General features: G+C 45.6%; 1 protein-coding gene across 4 annotated transcripts in view; it reads right to left on the bottom strand.

The window, feature by feature from the left end:
• Nucleotides 1-17,821, bottom strand: part of DIAPH3 (diaphanous related formin 3) — a 509,860-nt gene that overhangs the window by 379,017 nt on the left and 113,022 nt on the right. For all 4 annotated transcript variants that reach the window (XM_045012145.1, XM_045012154.1, XM_045012162.1 and 1 more), the window contains 3 exons: nt 9,226-9,336; nt 8,735-8,853; nt 8,386-8,502 (listed from right to left, as the gene is read on the bottom strand). In XM_045012145.1, the coding sequence (XP_044868080.1) occupies nt 8,386-8,502; nt 8,735-8,853; nt 9,226-9,336 (347 nt within the window). The remainder of the gene's footprint in view (nt 1-8,385; nt 8,503-8,734; nt 8,854-9,225; nt 9,337-17,821) is intronic.

Genomic DNA, 17,821 nt, shown 5'->3' with positions numbered 1-17,821 from the left:
TGCTCTCTGGGCGCTAGGAGCTGGGAAGGCGTTGACTCCGCCATTAATCTCCATCCCCTACCACTCCCTGGAGTCGGTGGCAGTTCCCTTACTGGGGTAGAAGGTTCCCTCGGGGACATGCGGCTCTGGCATGGGCAGATGGCCCGAACAGGGTCCTTTACCCAATGACCCTTGGTCTATTTTGCTCAGTGTCGGGTCCCGCTTTTTAGACTTCTTGTTGGGTATCAGTGAAGGGGATCAGTGCTGGGGATGTGCTATGCACCAAGCCTGAAATGCTGGGGGTTGCATCCAGCCAGGACAGCTCTGACGCTGGGCAGAAAGCAGCCATCCATGAGGCGGGGGCCCTCAGACGAATGTCATGTTCCTTGTGTGTCCTGGGATGAAAGTTCTTACAGATGCAACACTTTTCCACCAGGCTTTTCAGACAGCTGCCACGTGGGTCACGTGACTATTACAGTCAGCACAGGGCTTAAAACTGTTTACAGCTATAAACACAAAGTTCAAAGGTAAAGAACCGCTGGCCACTTGTGAGGCAAGAGAGAGAGGCACTCCGACCAACCACTGCGGGCAGTAAGAAGGAACTGAGAGGACGCCCAGCGGCACCTGATACACAGATATATGAGCATGGCACTCCAGAGGGCACCGCAGCTGACCCCACTGACGGGTTAAAATCCATGTGCATTTTATATAACAACCTGGTATATGGATTGTGCCAGCTTTTTCTCAGACCCAAAGTCCAGAGTTTGGTCAGGAGACCAGAGGCCTAGCAAATAGTAATTAGCTAAGAGAAAACTGGGGTAAACAGATAATCTTGTTTTTGCTAAAATAGGCCTGGTCAGCAAATTGCCAGGTGTTGGAGCTAAGAACTAAATAATTGTGTCTTATTCAGAGTTGCAAATTGAACAAAGGATCCCTGTTCCTATTGTGTCAGTCTCTTCTGTAGAGAACGTTCTTCCCACAGATCCAACCTTGAGTTTGTGAAAAGTTGGCACATGTCAGTATAAGATATGGCATCCTTCCACCTCCCTTACCAGGGACCAATGCCCTGCCTTAAAACATAAAGGGGACAAAAGACGATTACTCACCTTTGTAACTGTTGTTCTTCGAAATGTGTTGCTCATATCCATTCCAATTAGGTGTGTGCGCGCCGCATGCACGTTCGTCGGAAGATTTTTACCCTAGCAACACTCGGTGAATCGGCTGGGTCGCCCCCTGGAGTGGTGCCGCTATAGCGCCGAATATATACCCCTGCAGACCCAACGGCCCTTCAGTTCCTTCTTGCCGGCTACTCCGACAGAGGGGAAGGACGGTGGGTTTGGAATGGATATGAGCAACATCTCAAGGAACAACAGTTACAAAGGTGAGTAACCGTCTTTTCTTCTTCGAGTGCTTGCTCATATCAATTCCAATTAGGTGATTCCCAAGCCTTACCTAGGCAGTGGGGTCGGAGTGAGATGTTGCAGAATGCAAAACTGCTGAGCCAAAGGCTGCATCATCTCTGGACTGTTGGACCAGTGCACAATGTGAGGCAAAGGTGTGGACCGAGGACCAGGTAGCTGCGCGACATATCTCCTGGATGGGTACGTAAGCCAGGAAGGCAGCACCAAAAGCCTGAGCCCTGGTGGAATGTGCAGTGAGGTGGCTCGATGGAACATGGGCCAAGTCATAGCAGGTGCAGATGCATGACGTCACCCAAGAAGAAATCCTCTGGGAGGAGACAGGTAGGCCCTTCATTCGGTCTGCCACTGCGACGAAGAGTTGGGGCGTTTTGCGAAAGGGCTTTGTCCGCTCGATATAAAATGCGAGCGCCCTACGGACGTCTAGGGAGTGCAATTGTTGCTCCCTTTGCGATGAGTGTGGCTTCGGAAAGAAGACCGGGAGGAAGATATCCTGGTTGATATGAAATGCCAACACCACCTTAGGGAGGAAGGCCGGATGTGGTCGCAACTGCACCTTGTCCTTGTGAAACACAGTATACGGTGGGTCCACCGTGAGAGCCCAAAGCTCGGAGACTCGTCTGGCCGATGTAATGGCTACAAGGAAAGCTGTCTTCCAGGACAGGTATAGCAGCGAGCAGGTTGCCAGAGGCTCGAATGAGGCAGTCATAAGTCTGGTTAGAACCAGGTTGAGGTCCAGGTTTGGGCGGGGCGGTGAACTTGGGGGTATAAGCGCTCCAAGCCCTTGAGGAACCTGGAAACCATAGGGTGCAAGAAAACGAAGCGGACACTCTCCCCTGGGTGGAAGGTAGAGATGGCTGCTAAGTGCACCCTCAATGATGACACCGCCAGGCCCTGCTGTTTGAGAGACCAGAGGTAGTCCAAGATGGAATGGATCAGGCCTTCGGTGGGAGTAACATGCGTTTCGCACCAGCAGGAGAAACGCTTCCACTTGGCCAGATATGTTAACTGAGTGGAAGGTTTCCTACTACCCAGGAGTACCTGTTGCACCGAGGCAGAGCAACGTAACTCGGATCGGTTTAGCCACGCAGCAGCCATGCTGTGAGGTGCAGGGATTGCAGGTCTGGGTGGTGAAGTCTGCCGTGATCCTGTGTTATGAGGTCTGGGCGAAGAGGCAGGGGAATCGGGTTGGCTATCGACAGGTCTAGCAACATCGTGTACCAGTGCTGCCTGGGCCACGCTGGAGCGATCATGATCAGGTGCGCTCTGTCCCTGCGGAGTTTTAGCAGGACCCTGTGAACCAGCGGGAACGGTGGAAAAAGCGTACAGCAGATGGCTCGTCCACGGCATCAGAAAAACGTCCGAGATCGAGCCGGGGAGAGTCCTTGGAATGAACAGAACGCCTGGCACTTCCTGTTCTCACGAGAAGCGAAGAGGTCTATGCGGGGAAAGCCCCACTTCCGGAAAACAGAATGGGTAACGTCCGGACGAATCGACCACTCGTGAGACAGGAAGGATCTTCTGAGGCGATCCGCCAGAGTGTTCCGGACTCCTGGGAGAAAGGACGCTACCAGGTCTACCAATTGGGCTATGCAGAAGTCCCAGAGCTGGATGGCTTCCAGGCAAAGAGGGGAGGACCGTGCTCCTCCCTGCTTCTTTATGTAATACATGGCCATGGTGTTGTCTGTGAACACTGAGACACAACGGCCTTGTAGGTGCTGCTGAAATCCCTGGCACGCAAGGCGGACTGCTCTCAGCTCTCGGACATTGATGTGCAAGGCCAGCTCTTGAGCTGACCAAAGGCCTTGGGTGCGAAGCTGACCGAGGTGAGCACCCCAGCCGAGAGACGACGCGTCCGTTGTCAGGGACGCCGAGGGCTGAGGCGGATGGAACAGCATCCCTGCACACACCAGGGAGGGCGTCGACCACCAGTCGAGGGAGCCTAGGATACTTGGGGGGGGAGATCATGACGATCATGTCTACGCTGTCTCTGCTCGGGTGGTATACCGAGGTGAGCCATGACTGGAGTGGACGGAGGCGAAGCCTGGCACGTTTGGTTACGAACGTGCAGGCAGCCATGTGACCCAGGAGACCTAGGCAAGTGCGAACCGAAGTCGTCGGGAAGTTCCATAGACCTTGTATAATTGTTGCCATCACCTGAAACCGAGGCTGAGGTAAGCAGGCTCTGGCGAGATTGGAGTTCAGGATGGCCCCAATGAATTCTATTCTCTGTGTGGGAATCAGAGTGGATTTCTCTATATTGATCATCAGGCCTAGACGCAGGAATAGGTCCTTGACGATGCCCAGATGACGGGTGACTTGGGCCTCGGAGGTCCCTCGAATGAGCCAATCGTCTAGATACGGAAAATCATGTATCTGACGGCGGCGGAGGGAGGCGGCGACTACAGCCATGCACTTTATGAATACTCTTGGGGCTGTAGAGAGGCCAAACGGAAGGACTGTAAACTGGAAATGTTGACTGTTGGCCACAAACCGGAGGTACCTTCTGTGTGGAGGATAAATGGCGACGTGAAAATACGCGTCCTTCATATCGAGGGCGGCATCCCAGTCTCCGGGATCCAAGGATGGGATGATGGTCCCCAGGGATACCATGCAGAACTTCAGCTTTACCATGAACTTGTTGAGTTCCCGCAGGTCTAGGATAGGTCTGAGACCTCCCTTCGCCTTGGGGATTAGGAAATAGCGGGAGTAGAACCCCTTGCCCCTTTTGTCCTTTGGTACCTCCTCTATAGCTCCGATGGCGAGGAGCATCCGCACCTCTTGCAAGAGGAATTGCTCGTGAGAAGGGTCCCTGAAGAGGGATGAGGATGGAGGGTGGGAGGTGGGGGGCGAGATAAACTGGAGGCGGTACCCAAGTTCCACAGTGCGTAGGACTCAACGATCTGAGGTTAGATGGGATCACGCAGGGAGGAAAAAGGAGAGGCGGTTGTAAAAGGGAGGGAACGGATCCTGTGTAATAACTGGTATGCCGTCCTCGGGCGTGCCTTCAAAAGTTTGGCTTTGGCCCCGCTGGTGGTTTAGAGGGACCCTGATTTTGGCCCCCTTGGGGCCCTGACTGACGCCTACGACTGCCTCAGCCATGCCTTCTGCCAAAGTCCTGTCTTTGTCTAGGTACAGGGTAAGAGCGGTGGGGTTGGGGACGGAAAGGCCAGCGCTGAGTCACCGGCGTGTGCATGCCAAGAGAGCGCATAGTGACCCTGGTGTCCTTTAGGCTTTGTAGCCTAGGGTCAGCTTTTTCAGAGAACAGGCCTTTGCCATCGAAGGGCAAGTCCTGTATAGTATGCTGCAGCTCCGGGAGAAGGCCCGACACCTGGAGCCATGAAATGCGCCTCATGGCAACACCCGAGACCAGATTCCTGGCAGCGGAGTCAGCTGCATCCAACGAGGCCTGGAGGGAAGTTCTTCTCGCCACCTTCTTCCCTTCTTCCAGGAGGGCAGCAAACTCTTGACAGGAGTCCTGAAGAACCAACTCCGTAAATTTGCCCACCACCGCCCAGGTGTTGTAATTGTAGTGGCTAAGCAGGGCTTGCTGGTTTGCTACGCGGAGTTGCAGGGCCCCTGCCGAGTACACTTTACGGCCTAGTAAGTCCATTCACCTAGCCTCCTTCGATTTAGGGACTGGTGCCTGCTGGCCATGGCGTTCCCTCTCATTGATGGACTGGACGACAAGGGAGCAAGGAGGAGGATGTACATATAGGTACTCGTACCCCCTGGAGGGTACCATGTACTTGCGTTCGACTCCCCTGGCCGCGGGTGGGATAGAGGCTGGAGACTGCCAGATGGTATCCGCATTGGCTTGGATCGTCCGAATGAACGGTAGGGCCACTCTAGTGGGGGTGTCAGCCAACAAAATGTCTATGACCGGATCCTCTATCTCCGAGACTTCCTCCACTTGGAGGTTCAGATTGAGTGCCACTCGTCTCAGGAGGTCTTGATGGGCCCTCAAGTCGATTGGAGGAGGGCCCGAGGAGGACGTTCCTGCCACCGCCTCATCTGGGGGGGAGGAGGAAGAAGCAAGGCCGGGGACAAGCGGGTCCTGCGTGGGCTCGTGCTCCTGGACGACCTCCTGTTCCAGTGGAATCGTGGAGTCCAGTGTCTGAACCGGGGCTTCCTCCATACCGGTCAGAGGGGGACGGTTAACTGTCGCCTCTGGCAACCGGTGCTCTGACGGAACAGAGCGGGATGGGATCACAGGTACGCCTTGGGCCTGGTGGTACGCCCAAGGTGTCTAGAATGACCACTGATGGGGGCCAGGGTCCTGGGCCTGGGGCTCCTGGAAGACACTGGTGGGCACATCCGAATCACGGTCCTGCGCGTATGAACTGCCGGTGTGGGACAACACTGATGCATGTCTGGATGGCTATGGAGGAGCTGAAAAGCCCTGGGCAGAGTCTCCCTCTCTAGCTGGCGTTGCTCGATGCGGCACCGGGGATCGGTTCCGGGAGGCATACCGGTACCGGGAGCGAGATCGGGACCTGCGACTGAAGCGGTGCCGGGAGGTTGACCGAGATCTCGAGGCTCAACGACGGGAGTGGCTACGGGAGTCACGGTGCCTGGAGCGGTGCCGGGAGCTGGATCGGTGCCGAGTGTACCGGGCCAGCGAATGGGACGCTGACAAGTGCCGCAAATATGACCAGTACCGAAATGGAGAACGGTGCCGGGACCGCAAGCGGCGTCGGGACCTGGATCGGCGACGGGACCGAGAGCGTCTGCGGGACCACAATTGTGAACGGTGCCGCTCTGCGGTGCCAACGGAGGGTGGTCTGATCAAGGCAGGCTTGCCGATCGACTGTATAACCCGCACCAGCGGTGCTGGGGGTTCAGGCAGCGTAGACTCCGTCATTGCAATCAACTCCCTCGCCGTGGAAAATGTCTCCGGCATGGAGGGAATAGTGAGCTCAACTACGGCTCGCACCGGGGAGCTTTCAGGCACCAGACTCGACAGCTCTTGCGTGGCCGGAATCGACGGTGCCCATGTTGTCGGTGCCAAGGCAGGTATCGGTGCCGGGCGGTCTGACTTAGTATAGCGCTCTGGCTGCTGAGCAGGCGGCGTGGACGCAGCAGGAGTCTTGTGCCTCTTCGCCCTCGGGGAGAGGGATTGGTGCCAAGCGGACGTCAGTGCCGGCGAAGGCCAGTGCTGAGAGGCCTTGGCGGAACCGGCGCAATCCAGTGCCGAGGGAGCGCTTCTTAAAGACTGTCCAGCGTTCGGTGCCGAGGGCGGAGGAGTAAGAGCTGCCTCCATCAGGAGCTGCTTGAGACGAAAGTCCCGCTCCTTTTTTGTTCTTGGCTTAAAGGCCTTACAAATACGGCACTTATCCGTTAGGTGAGATTCCCCGAGGCACTTAAGACAGGAGTCGCGGGGATCTCCTGTTGGCATCGGCTTGTGGCAGGCCGAGCACGGTTTGAAACCTGGTGAACCGAGCATAGGCCCTGGCACCGGTTGCGGGGAAGGGGATAATCCCCGAACCCCTCTGAACTATGTATATTAACTATACTATAAACGAATAAAGTTAACTACAACTATATAAATCTGAACTATATATACAAGATTAACGAGAGAACTACGAGTAGCTAGGGAAGTGGAGGTCAGCTAAGCCGCGCTCCACTGTTCCAACAACCGACACGGGCGGTAAGAAGGAACCGAAGGGCTGTTGGGTCGGCAGGGGTATATATTCGGCACTATAGCGGCGCCACTCCAGGGGGCGACCCAGCTGAGCCACCGAGTGTTGCTAGGATAGAAATCTTCCGACGAGCGTGCACGCGGAGCGCACACACCTAATTGGAATCGATATGAGCAAGCACTCAAAGAAGAATCTTTATTGCCATATACTTTCACTGTTTCTTTGCTTTAACCCTTAGGAATGTACCTGTTGGACAATCAAAGGAGTTGCTCCATTCCTATGGACCCCAAATCAGAATTCAACATATATATTTTATACTAATAACATTTTATCAAAGTATTAATTAAATGTTAACTTGCTAACTTGAGACCATGGGCGGAGACATTATGTAACCTTTTAACTATTGGCTAATGTGCTATCTTGTCTTGCTGCAAAACCTATCCCGGGGTGTGGAACTGCCTACCCCGTCACTTTCCTCTGCCCATGGAAAAATCTATATATTCTATTGTAATCAATTGATTGACAGTGTCTCTGAGCCTAATAAGCCAGGTGACACTCCGCCAGCGCTGTGTGTAATAAACTCCTATGCTTGACCTCTACACAGTGTGGATTTATGTCCTTCACCCTCAAATATCGCTAAGGTAAGGTCTCTGATAACTGTGCATGTGGGCAGGCACGCACCTAGAATGTAATCGACATGAGCAAGCACTCAAAGAAGAATCTTAATTAAAGAAGTATTTGGCAGCCTAAATATAGGGCAACTTAGCAGCTCCCCTACCGTTTCTTTATTCAGGGCCACATTTTTAAGAGCCATTAGTTCGTGCATGTCTGAATTGCACACCTGGCACTCCCAGTTCTAGAGCACAAGTAGTCTTAATTTAAGAACATACATCAATATCTGTAGATATAAAATTGAACCTTTATCCACCTCACATTAGTATTTAAGTCATATTTCTTGTAAGATTCTAGCATGATTTCCATGATCAATAAGACAACTATTTTTATATTTTGTTTTAAGCATGTGCTACAGACAACACAGGCAGCTAATATAGTGCACATCCCAATACGGACAGGGCCTCAGATTAAAGCACAACTGTGTTCTAATAAAAAAAATAAACAAACATGTTTAAATAGTTTCTTCTCATTCAGAATTCATTCTCTTCTTTGTGAAGTAATAATGCCATTTGTGCAATATCAATTTTCTATAACAGCAACCCAAAATGCAAAATGAGAGACTAACTCAAAATAATGTGTCACCTGATTTTATTGAAGCCATATCCCATTATTCAGTTTGGCACAATGAAACAAGAGCTCAAGAGCTGATATTTACCACAATTTTAACTTACCGTATAAAATAATCATTTCGTATGAGCAAAAGATGCTGGAGAATAGAAAGAAAATATCCTTCAGCATTAGTGTCCTTGACTGTGTTCCACACCATATTGTAAACATCATTTGCTTCAGTAAACAAGTTAAGGAGAAGAAAACATGTTCTCTTATTTGCAGTCTAGGATATATATATTTTTTTTAATTTTAAACAAACTACTAAAATGCAGTATACTGTTCAAACACTCAGTTAAGAAAAACATTTTAGTTAAGTTTTGTGTTACAAAATCTTATATTGCTAACACAAAAACTGAATTGAATTTTCTAATACTAAACCATTATTGTTTCTGCATACTCCCAAAAGGATATTCCAGTTCAGACCTAATATCTTCCAAACGATGGGAGAACTCAATCATGTCTTCTTCCTTGTGCTCATTGAAGACTTTCAGCTGGATATCTAGAGCATCACTCTTTATACATGTCAATTGCTGCAAAGAAAAAGGTAGTAGAAAGGTACACAAAACTAACAATTGCACATGTAAATAAGCCCTTCAAGTCTGAGTAATTTTCCCAGGTTTATGTTATTTTAATATCTAACATTACAAGAACTCATATTAGATATTCAATAAAAATGTATCTGCTGTTCTATATTTTCTATCATTAAAATCGTAAAATCAGTGTTGATTTAATACATCTAGATAATATATAGTTTTTTCATTCCTCTTTCAAAACTGTTTTTTATATTTAACCCCTTTAATACTCTAACTTAGTACAATATTCAAGAATGAATTTCATACAACTCCCCCAACTCAGGTAGTCTAATTTAAATATTAATGCAAAGAGACTACCAAGCCACTTACTGGCAATATCTCCTTCAGTCCAGAGCGCATAAATTCATTTCTGATGTGGAGCCTGAAGTCCAGATCATCAGGAGATGTTACAAGAGCATTGATGAGCTGCATACAAGCTACCTGTGACAGAAGAAGAAAATAGACTACAATATTTCTTAGTTTTCAATATATTTTAATGTTAAAAGGGCATTACTGAAATCTGAATACCTACTTTTTTTAGTATGTTCCACATTTTATAGTTTTAAACGTAATCTGTCATCTGTAAATCATTAATAAAGATACTTTAATTTATCAAAATCTACTTAAGCCATAGGTGCCAAATAAGAAAGTGAGATGACATATTTGTCATGTAACCATAAAATAATTAATTTCAGTTCTGTTTATCTCTCCTGAATGCTGCAATTTTATACAAGAACCTAGATCATTTCACCCATAGTAACAGAGTATCTTAAGAGAGAGTTTATAGTAAAGTTATACTCAATATTTCAAGTGTTTGATGAATTAATGCATTAGGGAGTTTATGCAAAAAAGGCTTTGTTTAACAACTTAATGTAAATAACTGAAATCTGTACATGTGAATATATATTTAAAATGTATAACATGATGAAAATTGGCAACTTAAATTTCACATGCAGAAAAAATAAGTTTAAGATACAAGTACATAGCCAATATTCATAATTTCAGATTCAAAGATGTGTGTATATAAACAAGATAATCATACTTACCAAATCATAACTTTTCCAGTCACACCTTACATGACATATTTTATATAAGATTTGTTGTAACAGGCAACAGTGGTAGCAACAATGATTCAAATGGTCATCTTTCTTATATACAGCATCACATCCCACTCTACTGATCATCTCTCACTTGCTATGAGAAGTTAACTCTGCCTTTAATCAGCCCAGGATGCCAACCTCCACCTGCTTGTCTGAAAATTTAACAAGCACTTGTGCGCTCTCCCCCATGCTGCCCCTTTCATGATTAGGAAGAGCTCCTCAGAAGTATCACGTACAAAGCCACTTCATTATCCACCTTCCAACTCCTCCTCAAAACTCTCCTTTGCTGTGAGGCAAAAAGCTTGACAAGAGTTAGGCTAAGGTGTGCTAAGATCACGGTTTGTCATGTTGACCAATATTGCTTGATTGTTTCCTTATACACCCTTTCTCTATCTGTAGCTATATGTTGTCTCTTGCCTTTTACAAGAAGGAGCTTTCCACCACAATATATCTGGACCAGCATTGTGGTATGATATCATGGAAGTTAGAAATTTTGCAAACAACATTTTCATGATAAGGGGTTAGTCTCTCTGAAAGCAAAATAAATAACTACATTAGAAGAACCTGGGTAGTTTATGTATTTATGGAAGTGTGTTAATGCTAGTGCAACTAACGCTGCTTTGCTAAAAACTAACCCACCGATGCTAAAAACCATGACACTCAAGGACTAAGAAGAATAAATCCTCTTATTCTGGACCTGGCATTCGAGGATGACAAAGAAAGAGCTAAGCTTTCCTAGTATATGTGGTGTTATACTAACTTGTCTCATACACTGAAATATGGAGAAATTAATTGCCTATATTCTGCATATGGATTTTATCAAGCAAATGTTTCCTCTAATTAAAGTGTATTTCCTCCTCCAGTTCTACCACATTCTTTGACAGACAGCATTATTTCTCTACCTGCATTCACTACCACATCAACAATCCCTACTTGTTAACTTGCTACCCTGCACTGCCTTCCCAAAACCCTACTTACTCATGCTCTTTTGCATGCAAGATCTTGCCAACATTTTAAAAGGAAAGGTATGCCAGACCTACCTTCACTCTCAGCCCTATAACTCTCACTGCTGCCCTCCATTCCTTTCAACACTATCTTCTCCATCCAGTCACCAAAGCTAAGAATTCTCACTTGCTCTTTAGCCTGTAACACTCCCTCAATCCCCATTCCCACATGACTACTAGTGTCCTCCACTTCAATTTTATTTTTCCCCACCCCTCTCATTCTCATCTCACATGCTGTTCTCAAAACTGAAGTATATTCTGGCATCTCCCTTTTCACTACATACTTGGTCGTCACCAAAGTCTTTTAAAAAACTTCATTCTAGCTCTACCTCAAGAGTACACTCCTCCCAAATATATTATTGTGCTTTTTAATTTCACAATGCCCTGAAGTTTGGAATGTCCCAGAACTGATCTATAAAGCTACTGAACACTGCTCTTTCAAATCACTTCTCATGCAACACCTACAAGAAATCAGCCAACATTTAATGACTAGGACTAGGGGTAACGGAGGAAAGAAGCTGAGTGGCAGTTTGGAAGTGTCAATATTAATCTATGTAACTACCAACTTTATTAAAAACAAAGTTAAAAGGTTTACATTTCGGTTCTGATCAAGTTTGAACTTTCTGCATATGACCTGCTCAAGTAGAGCCAAGTTATTTGCTAAGGAAGTCTTAAAAATTGACACCAGGCTATACAAGTTTTGTACATCTTTTACCCACTCAATCCTTCTATGCTTCTGCAATGAAAGGGGGGAAGAGGGGAGAGAAATCACATTAAGACTGTGATGTTGTGATTTACCAATTATTAAAAGATTCTCCTACAACTGAGAAAGTTATTTCAGTGATAAACTGATTCATTTGCAAGTGCTCATAGTTCATGTCATATCAATGCATTCTTTAATGTTTGACAAAAAATTGGGTCATTAAAGCACTTTTTTAAAGTAATAATAGCGTCATTGTTTGCTTCTGTGCTTGTTTACCAGCAATATCTTCAACAAAATGAATATGTTTAATACTACGAAATGGATAAAACCCTAAAAAAGTATTTTTAATTAAACTTAATTTTTAAAAATAATATGAAAAGGAAAACTTCTGCTTTTCTGAAGGTATCTTGCAGCATTCTCACTCCTGTGAGCTGGCAGAACCGCCCATACTTAAGATTTTATGGTCACTAAGGTGACAGCAGCAACAAATAGGAACATGAGCCTCCTCCCACTGGTGACCACATGCCCACACGCATACAAAAAAGTCTTTAGAACCTTCCAGTCAGTTCCTGATTTGAAGGGACATTGATTTTTCTCTCTATGTGTACATTTGCATCTTATGACTGCACCATGAGGATGGCTGGAGAAATTTGAAGGGTCTTTCCTACCACAATGAGAAGACCCAAACTGCTGGAGCTAGGATGTCTTGGCCTGGCCTAAATGAAACACTATCTGAGCAAGTTTCATGGCTCATAGGACCAGATCAATCAAGGGTGAAATAGTGCACAGAATCCTGGAAGGTTCATTTGGCCAAATGGATATCTGACTTCCAATTCCGAGCTGCTAAGAGAACTGTCTAGTTAATCCTGTTCAGGGATAAGGGGCCGACAGGTCCTAGAAAATATGACAGAAAGCTTCAGTGGATCAAGGAACATTGCTGAACTCTGCAATGCACAGTATTGCATCTGTCTATGATGGTTAAGATTCTGCAGCATCCAAGTCCCCTCTATAGAAAAGAGGGACTGGTGTGAAAACTACCTTTTTTAATCAATCTTAGTGAAGTAAGATCAGCTTGCCAAATTTGCTCCAACACATCATATTACACAGCCTATTTTGTTTTCATCACAATTTTAGACAACTCATTTTTGTAGCAGGGTGAATAATGAATGTTAGCTATTCCACCTGTTAAGGTGCAGAGGATTGCCTATATGGGCCAAGATTTATTATCCAAACCTAATAAGGAATACATGCTTTGTATAAAAATATATGGCCTCGCATTTAAACTAATGTTGTACACTGGCCACAAAGTCATCCACATCCTCCCTTCATTTCCATTCATCTGACAGACGACAAACTTACACTGTCGATTCATAGCCAGCTAGCATTAAAATATACTTCATGCAAAATACTATCTGCAACACACAAGGAGACAACTGCCATAACATTTTTAACCTTACTTTTTTTTTTTTTAACCTAAATGCAGATGCAGCTGTTTTTTAGTAATTTTAAAATATTTTGCGGTCTAGACTCAGAGCAGACTCCCGTGAAGACAATTTTCTAATTTTAAGAGCCCTATAGCCTGAAGGGTTAATTTCCACTGACTGAGAGTGTCTTTTGCTAGGAAATCTGCCACCTATTAAGCCAGGGGTCGGCAACCTTTGGCACACAGCTCACCAGGATAAACACCCTGGCGGGCCGGGTCAGTTTGTTTACCTGCCGCATCAGCGGGTTTGGCCGATCGCGGCTCCCACTGGCCGTGGTTCGCCATCCCAGGCCAATGGGGGTGGCGGGAATCAGCGCGGGTGAGGGATGTGCTGGCCATGGCTTCCCGCCACCCCCATTGACCTGGGACGGCAAACTGCAGCCAGTGAGAGTCACGATCTGCCGAACCTGCCGACACAGCAGGTAAACAAACTGGCCCGGCCCACCAGGGTGCTTACCTTGGCAAGCCACATGCCAGAGGTTGCCAACCCCTGTATTAATCTATTTACCTTGTCAAAAATAGCAGTGATGAGAGAGTCAGCACAATGGTGACAACTTGGAAAAGGTGGACTTGGACCATATCTTTACTTGGTACATTGCATAGTTTTAGACTAAACTCCCTGCTGTTAGCTTAGTATTTAGACATTATATGGGATTAACAAGGAACACAGGTGAGAAACTGATAATTTACTGTACATTAAGACCAAAACATTTTCACCCTTCAAAGGTGATTTGCAAAGGAAAATCCAAGGACTCATGCCTTTTTTTATCATGTATAAAGGTATACAAAAAAAAATTTCTTTCAAGTTTGAGAGGCAGGGTCGTGTTTATTTTAATATCAGAAATTCAGGTCCATTATAGCCTAGAACAGGGAACGGGAGCCACGAGTGGCTGAACCTGCCAATGGTTGCCGATCCCTAGCCTAGAAGAATCTATATTAATTGAAAACCAGTGAAATTGTATCACAAAAGGTAAGACTAATTACTATTTGAGAAAATAGGTTTTTGTTGAAGTTTAACACCACATCCCTTCAATGAAGGAAGGGGTCCTGTAAAACTGCCATATGTCCATGTGGGAAAAGGAGAAGGAACACCATGGAAGGGAAAAATTAAAATTTTATTATTTTAGCTAGAGGGAAGAATTTTGCACAATGAATGCATTTATCTGTAATTACACTAATTTAAAAAAAAATTCACTAGCACAACTCTGATATATGGGATATGCTTTTCTGATAGAGCCCAGGATGTGTGGCCAAACCTAATCCTCCAGCTATGATAACATATTGGCTTAAGCAATATGAAAGTGTTCCATTTCAAAAAACATTAAATTGTGTAATGACTCACAGCTCAGGAGCCGGGTGCCAGATATTGTTTTAATGAGTGTTGAAGTTTTTATATTCTTTTATTCAACTTTTATTCAATTCACTGACGCTCTTTAGAGTAATTCAGGACTTAAAAGTCCTTTTTGAAGTTCTCCCCAATACTTCACTTTTTGGAGTGTTCCCTAGAACAATCTCAGAAGGACCTATCTTGAAACTTTCCAAAAGGATGCAGACTACAGAGAAGTCCAAGATGAAGCAGTATATGAAAGAAAATTAAAATTTGATTTGACTTGTATCTTATTTTTCTCCAGCAGCTGACAGAACAATGTGTTCATTCTGGAGAACTTGCTTCAATTTTCTCCAATGCGGTCTTGTCTCTTTCACCATCCTACACTGGCCACCCTCCCTCATGCAGTCCTCAGTAACCCTCAACATATCATAGGTGCCTCCATTGCCCATCCATCCCCATCATATTCCTTAAGATGGGGAAATAGCTCTGGTCAAAAGTTTTCCACTAAAATATTGTTTGACTGGAAGGTTTTTGGTTTTTTTAAACAAAAAAAGTTTTCACATAAACAATTGTCATTTTAGTCAAAAATTGGTGATTTAAAACTAATTTTTAATTAAATGTTTTCATTGCATTTTTTGAGAAAAAAATGCATTTATCAACTGCAGACATTTTTCTATGTAGAGCTGAAGTCCCAGCCTAACATACCAATAAACAAATTTTAGATGAGAGCCTCCTTCTCTGCACTTACATGCCGCACATGTTTCCGCCTTTAAATAAGGACCAGACATAAAGTAGAGAGAGAACCAAGTTTACAGCAAAGTTGCTACATGCTATGTGTAGTAGGAAGGGAGCCTGAGACATAATCTCTTGTATCCAAGGCCCAATGTGATGCCTGAGGTCACAACTAAAGTTGTGGTCAAGCTTTGCTGATCTAAAGCAAAGTCAGCCTGTGAGCAGAAGGCAGGCCTTGCTATAAAACACACCTGCTTGTAAGCTCACAGAACCTGGCAAGAATGGGGCTGGTATTACAAAAACACATGCATTCCTAAGTAGTACTCAGGGACACTCATGGAAACACATTCCAGAAGGGTGGTACCAGAAAACCCCACTACCAAGTATGGTACAAACAAACCCCAAAGATAACGAGAACACACTGACCTCTCTTAAAGATAAGGTCAGGATGATAGTGTGATGGATAGAGATTGTTTTGATCGAAGCAACATGTAGTGGGCAGAGGGTGTTAACTAACCCCGTCAGAAGATGGTAACTAACTATGTCAAAGGGGCAATACATAACTTGTTTGTATTGGCGTATAAAATGGAGTCTCAAATGGATAATCTTTGGCCAGCCTGGGCAGCAGTGGAATGCCCCACCACTGACTGAGTGTGTCCATTGTCATGGGTGTACATGTGCTAGTGTAACTGCAGACATTGATCTGGGAAGCTAGGACCATGCTTCGTTGGAAACAAACCTGACTGAGTGCCTTTGCTAGTAAAGGGTATGTGGTTATTGGGCAGTTCTATTGAGGTCTGCTGTGTCCACTATCTGCACAGAACTGGAACAGCACACTCAAAGAACGCACACATGCAGCCAACGTCTGACAACTGTATGTATTGGAGCTACTGCTGTTGAAAGTTTTTATATCTAAAAGGAGAAAAGGGGGGCCATGGAGGCATCAGGAGACGGGGGTTGTACATTGAGAAGCAGGAAGACAGAGGTCAGGAGCCCCATGGAGACTAAGCTCCAAAAGGCACAACAGTGACTCTGTGGCCCCACCATCCAGTTCAATGTACAAAACAACATTTTAAATTTTAATATCTGTTCTCTACACATGTGTAATGGTAATCTCACTGATGTCAAAACTGAAGTTGATAGTTTAAATGTCAGCGTGAGAAACTGAATGCACTCATTAGTTTGTTATATGTTGGAAGTCAACATGAGCTAAGAAGTCTGTTACTTCACATGTATTAGGGAGTTTTACCAAAAACTTCCCATTGGTGCTCCCACACATTCAGCTACACGACAGTCTGTATTAATGTAAATCCTAGCATGGAAAGAGTTCTGAAGGTTTCCACCATTTTAACCAACATATTGTCCACCTCATCTGATTCTGATATCAATCAGCACCTTAGACACTGTCTGGTGGAGGCTCAAGCAGAAATTGGCTAGCTAGCTGAGACTCAACCCATAGAATCTCAGGGTTGGAAGGGACCTCAGGAGGTCATCTAGTCCAACCCCCTGCTCAAAGCAGGACCAAACCCAACTAAATCATCCCAGCCAGGGCTTTGTCAAGCCTGACCTTAAAAACCTCTAAGGAAGGAGATTCCACCACCTCCCTAGTAACCCATTCCAGTTCTTCACCACCCTACTAGTGAAAAAGTTTTTCCTAATATGCAACCTAAACCTCCCCCTCTGCAACTTGAGACCATTACTCCTTGTTCTGTCATCTTCTACCACTGAGAACAGTCTAGATCCATCCTCTTTGGAACCCCCTTTCAGGTAGTTGAAAGCAGCTATCAAATCCCCCCTCATTCTTCTCTTCTGCAGACTAAACAATCCCAGTTCCCTCAGCCTCTCCTCATAAGTCATGTGCTCCAGCCCCCTAATCATTTTTGTTGCCCTCCGCTGGACTCTCTCCAATTTATCTACATCCTTCTTGCAGTGTGGGGCCCAAAACTGGACACAGTACTCCAAATGAGGCCTCACCAGTGCTGAGTAGAGGGGAATGATCACATCCCTCGATCTGCTGGAAATGCCCCTACTTATACAACCCAAAATGCCATTAGCCTTCTTGGCAACAAGGGCACACTGTTGACTCATATTCAGCTTTTCATCCACCGTAACCCCTAGGTCCTTTTCTGCAGAACAGCTGCCCAGCCATTCGGTCCCTAGTCTGTAACAGTGCATGGGATTCTTCCGTCCTAAGTGCAGGACTCTGCACTTGTCCTTGTTGAACCTCATCATATTTCTTTTGGCCCAATCCTCTAATTTGTCTAGGTCCCTCTGTATCCTAGCCCTACCCTCCAGCGTATCAACCACTCCTCCCAGTTTAGTGTCATGCCCACACAAGATTGAGGTGATTAATGCAGGAGGGAGAAGCAAGGAGCAAACCACAAAGGTAATATCAGTGTTGTTGGTTAAAGGTGTGCATCCACCATTACTTAGCAGAATTCAAGGATTCAAAATTTAGAGATGATTCTAGATACCAAACTACTGAATAATCATATTAAAGAAATAAATCAGTGAGTTTCTTGTCTGCTTCTGGCCAGGAGGTTAAAACTTTTTTAATTCTGAATAAAGACCTTG

This window comes from Mauremys mutica, chromosome 1, assembly GCF_020497125.1.
Source record: "Mauremys mutica isolate MM-2020 ecotype Southern chromosome 1, ASM2049712v1, whole genome shotgun sequence".
NCBI lineage: Eukaryota > Metazoa > Chordata > Testudines > Geoemydidae > Mauremys > Mauremys mutica.
Note: the sequence above shows the minus strand (reverse complement) of the source record. Positions and strands in the feature narration are given on the sequence as shown.